Here is a 4,434-nt window from a genome sequence, read left to right as displayed (position 1 = left end):
TGTTGTTAGTGTCTCCGTCTTTGCTGCTGCTGCTGTGTTGTGGCTCGTCAGAGTCCCGCTCAGCGCGCTCTAACTCACCGCTGTTCACCGCCGTGGCGTTGATGATCTTGGCGTTGGCCTCCTCTTTCCCTCCTCCCGCCTCCTTGCTCTTCTTCACGGGGCTGCTCCCCGTCGTTTTCTCCTCCTCCTGGTGATTGTGTGTGGCGTTCTCCTCCGCCGTGCCGTTGGAGCAGCCGTTCTCCCCGTTGGTCACCGGAGCCTCCGCCGGCGTCTTCTCCGCCTCCTTCGCCGCCTCCTTCGGCGTTTCCTTAGTCGCTTCCTTCACCGCCTCCTTCACCGCCTCCTTCGCCGCCTCCTTCGCCGCCTTTTCTCCGCTCTCCGCCGGCGCCGGCGTCTCCCCGGCCGCCGCAGCTTTGTCGTTGGTCTCCTCGGTCGCCGTGGCGGCTTCGCCGTCGGCGGCTCCTCCCTCTCCCTCTCCTCCTCCCTCCTCCTCCTCCTCCTCCTCCTTGGCGCCCTCCCCCAGGTCCACGCTGGTGGACTTGCCCTTGCGCAGGATGAAGTTCTTCAGGGACACGGCGCGGCCGAAGTGCGAGCGCTTGGCCTTGGCCGACTTGCCGTCTTTGCCCTCCTCCGCCGCCTCCTCGCCTGCAGGGAGGAACAGGTTCAGGTTATCGCTGTAATGTGAGTAATGAGAATTATAATGACTGAGTGTGAAGAGTGTGCTTCCAAAATGAGATTATCCGCCATTTAAGGAAAGTGACACCTACTCCTGCAGAATGACTGATGATACAATATTAAAACAAATTAAGGAAGCGCTGGGTTCGGGGTTATCGTTTTAATAAGAATCATTATTGTCAGTGACTATGTTTAAAGAATTTGGTGTAACACTTTTCTATGAAGTATCTATAACATATTATAATGCCATCATAATGCATTATAAGTATAGTTATAATCATGGATAGACAGTTATAATGTTTTATAACATTATAAACACATTACTTACAATCTGTACCACTTAAATGAAAAAGCTTTATAACAGATTATGAGTAATGTTATAAAACATTATAACTATAATAATATATGTAAGTTTAAGAAGATGTTCAAAAACAGTACATTTGAAAGATACAAAAGCTGTGACCAACACTGAGAAATGAATGACAATTATGAACTGTCTTTGTTTTGTTTATCTGTTTCTGTATTATGATGTTGTGTTTTTTTTAGTAAATTTACTTATCTATATATATATTTTTATAATTTCTTTTTTTTGTTTGTTTTTGTTTCACAGCTATTTTGGGTAGAGGGTACGCGTACAGTTTTATGATGTTGTGTTTCTCTAGCAAATTTATATATTTATATATTTATTTTTATAATTTCTTTTTTTGTTTGTTTTGTTTCACAGCTATTTTGGGTAGAGCAAGGATAATGTTTTATTAAGTATTATGGGTAGGCACAATAAGCTTAGGCTTCAGCCTATACCTTTTTTTTTTCTTTTTTTTTTTTTTTTTTTCGGTCAGACAATATAATGTTAATATAATAATATAATGTTTATTTTGTTTTATTCTTGATGTAGTATTATTTAAATCACTTTCATAACTGTATTAGTTGATATTGTGTAAAATTGGCCAGAAAAAAAAAAAAAAAAAAAAAAAAAAAAAATACATAAAACAATACAATACATAACTGTCTATGCATGATTATAACTATAGTTATAATGCATAATGATGGCGTTATAATGTGTTATAAGTATGATCATAATGTATTATAGACACAGGCTTCATAGAAAGTGTTACCGAATTGGGTTCCATACACACTTGTATTATTAATATTAGTGTTGGTATTAACTGTCATCCTGGTGCTGGGGTTGATATCAATGGAAAATGCAATACAAGAAAACAGATTGTAAGTTTAAATCTGAATATATTGTGAATTAAACAACATTAACACCAGAAGCACTTGATTTTTCTGTGATGCACCGACACATGAGGCTGTTTGAGGCTTACAGAACGAATCAAGCGCACCTCACTGAGTTCAAATATTCAAATCTACATTCAGATATACTGTATATTTTGTCCATGTATCTATGTTTTTGGGGCCATTTCATATATGCAGCCAAGAAGGATTGGGAGAGTACGCTAAATCTAGTCTTTACTGTTGACTAAGCTTCAGCGTAATATGAATTTCATATCAAACGTTGAGTATTTAATTTGAGAATTCTGACTTTTTTCTCAGAATTCTGACTTTATTCTCAGAATTCTGAGTTTAAACTCAGAACTCAAATACATTTTTCACATGTGGCCCTAATCCTCTTCCGTAAAAATGAGATGTCGACTCATTAAAAAATAAAAACCTTTTCTTAAAACATGAAACGCTGACATGAAATGAAAAGTCTCTAAGGATAAATATTGGAACTGATGGCTAAGGACCTGTGCTTTTAAACAAGTGGATCTTGTTTCTAAGTGAAAATGACACCTGATGGAAAAGATCCTCAAACTTTAGCTTAACGCTTCAATATTTATAACGTTTTTCTAAAGATATTTCTGGGGTCATTTCTACATTTTCAGATTGTTGACAGTGAGGACAGACGGGATTCAGCCGAATCAGGACGGCCCTGACTATCGTTAACGTTTTCGACCGCGTAGGAAGAATAAAGACTCTGTGGGTGAAGTAGTGTCGGAGCGCCCTCTGACCTGCGGCGGCGTCCTCCTCCCCGGTGGGGGGGCACTCTGTGTTGGAGCGTTTGGACTTGGGGATGACCCGCTTCTTGAAGGAGGTCCAGATCTCGTTGGCGTGCTGCGTGACCGTCCCGCCTCCCGCCGCCGCCGCCCCCTTCTCCTCCTCGCCTCCCTCCGCCTTCTCCTTCTCCTCTCCTCCCTCCGTCTTGGCCTCCTCCGCTCCTCCCTCCGCCTTACCCTCCTCGCAGCCCTCCGCCCCTCCTCCTCCTCCTCCTCCTCCTCCCGCCTCCTCGGGCTTCAGGTTGTCGGAGGAGTCTTTGTCGGAGGTCTTGGTCTTGCCGCTGATGCCGACCATGGACGGGTCTCTCTTCAGGCCCTGGAAGGTCCAGGAGCGCTTCAGCTTCCACCGCTTCTGCCCGGACTCCTTGGAGTCCAGCGTGGAGGAGTCTCTGCCGCCCTCCTCGCCCTCCCCCTCCTCCTTCCCCTCCTCCGTCACTCCCCGCTCTTCTTGTGCGTCTTCTGAGCCATGAGCTTCTTGAAGGAGTGCCAGCGCTTCATGTGCTTGGTGGCCGCCGAGGAGGACGAGGCTTTCTGCTCTTCCTCCGCCGCTCCCTCCGCCTCTCCCTCCGCCGCTCCCTCCGCCGCTCCCTCCCCCGCCGCTCCCCCCGCCGCTCCCTCCTCGACGGTGGAGTCCGCGGTGGCGTTGAGGGCGTCGGGGTCCTCCAGCCGGTCCAGGGATTTGGACCGGACCTTGACCGGCTGCGGCTCTGAGGCGGCGCCGTCCTTCTTCTCGGTGCTGCGGTGGGAGAAGATCCTCGCCACCGGCTTCCTGATCAGATCCCGGACCGTGGATTTCGCCTCCGCCTGTTTGCCCTTCTCGGCCTTCTTCTCCTCCTCCTTCTCTCCGTTCTCCGGGGCTTTCTCTATCGCCGCTTCTCCCTCCGCGCCTCCCTCCGCTCCTCCCTCGGCCCCCGCCTCCTCTCCTTTCTCCGCCTCCTTCTCCCCGCCCTCGGCCGCGCTCTCGTCTCCTCCTCCGGCCGCGCTCTGCTCTTTCTTCTTCCTCCCTCCCATCACCTTCCCCAGGCCGCTCTTGTTGAGGAAGGAGTCCAGGAAGGAGGTCTTGGTCTCGGCGGAGGAGGCGTTTTCCGAGCTCTGAGGAGGCGCGGCCTCCCCGCTTGCCGCCGCTTCTCCTCCTGCCGCTCCGCTCTCCTCGGTTCCCGCCGCCGCTGTGTCGTTATTGACAGTCTCTTTGTTATCCACAACCTCGCTGTTGACGGCCGTGCCGTCTTTATCCACAACCTCGCTGTTGACAGTCTCTGAGTTGGCGTTGGCGTTTTTCGCCGGTTGCTCCGCCTCCGTCGCCTTGGTTTCCGCGGTTTTCCCGTCTTCCTGGACCACCGGCGCCGCGCTGGCTTCTGTCGCCGCCATTTCGGAAAGGGAAAACAAACAACAACAGAAGAAGAATGTGTTCCTTCCTTCCTTCCCTGGCCTTCTGCCCTCCTCTTCCTCTCGCTCTCTGGTGTTTCGTTCCTCCCGCTGTGGTGTCGCTCTCAGGTCATGGAGAGCAGGGTGGAGAACAACGGCGAGGAGGAGAGATACTCAGCATCCTACTAGTCCCCCGAACTCCTGCAGAGAGGGAGGAGAGGTGGGGTGGGGGGGGGGGGTGAGATGAGGTGAGATGGTGAGCAAGAGGGAGAGAGAGAGAGAGAGAGAGAGAGAGGCACAGATGGTTAATAGTGTGAATCAACACCATAGACACTCA

At 49.3% G+C, this 4,434-nt stretch overlaps 2 protein-coding genes across 2 annotated transcripts; both read right to left on the bottom strand.

Annotated features, from left to right (window-relative positions):
- Nucleotides 1-249: 249 nt before the first annotated feature.
- Nucleotides 250-3,027, bottom strand: LOC139666954 (myristoylated alanine-rich C-kinase substrate-like). Its single transcript, XM_071546309.1, has 3 exons — nt 2,688-3,027; nt 303-645; nt 250-271 (listed from the first exon to the last, which is right to left on the bottom strand). The coding sequence occupies exons 1-3, from the start codon at nt 3,025-3,027 to the stop codon at nt 250-252; spliced, it is 705 nt and encodes a 234-aa protein (XP_071402410.1).
- Nucleotides 3,028-3,164: 137 nt separating this feature from the next.
- LOC139666955 (myristoylated alanine-rich C-kinase substrate-like) lies at nt 3,165-4,184 on the bottom strand. The gene has a single exon (XM_071546310.1). The coding sequence runs from the start codon at nt 4,098-4,100 to the stop codon at nt 3,165-3,167; it is 936 nt and encodes a 311-aa protein (XP_071402411.1). The 5' UTR covers nt 4,101-4,184.
- Between the last annotated feature and the right edge of the window lie 250 nt (nt 4,185-4,434).

Source organism: Centroberyx affinis, unplaced genomic scaffold (genome assembly GCF_046629955.1).
Source record: "Centroberyx affinis isolate AG114_WGS23_722 - 3 ecotype Tasmania unplaced genomic scaffold, CSIRO-AGI_Caff_v1 ptg005207l_1, whole genome shotgun sequence".
Taxonomy (NCBI): Eukaryota; Metazoa; Chordata; class Actinopteri; order Beryciformes; family Berycidae; genus Centroberyx; species Centroberyx affinis.
This window is presented reverse-complemented; position numbering and strand designations above follow the sequence as displayed.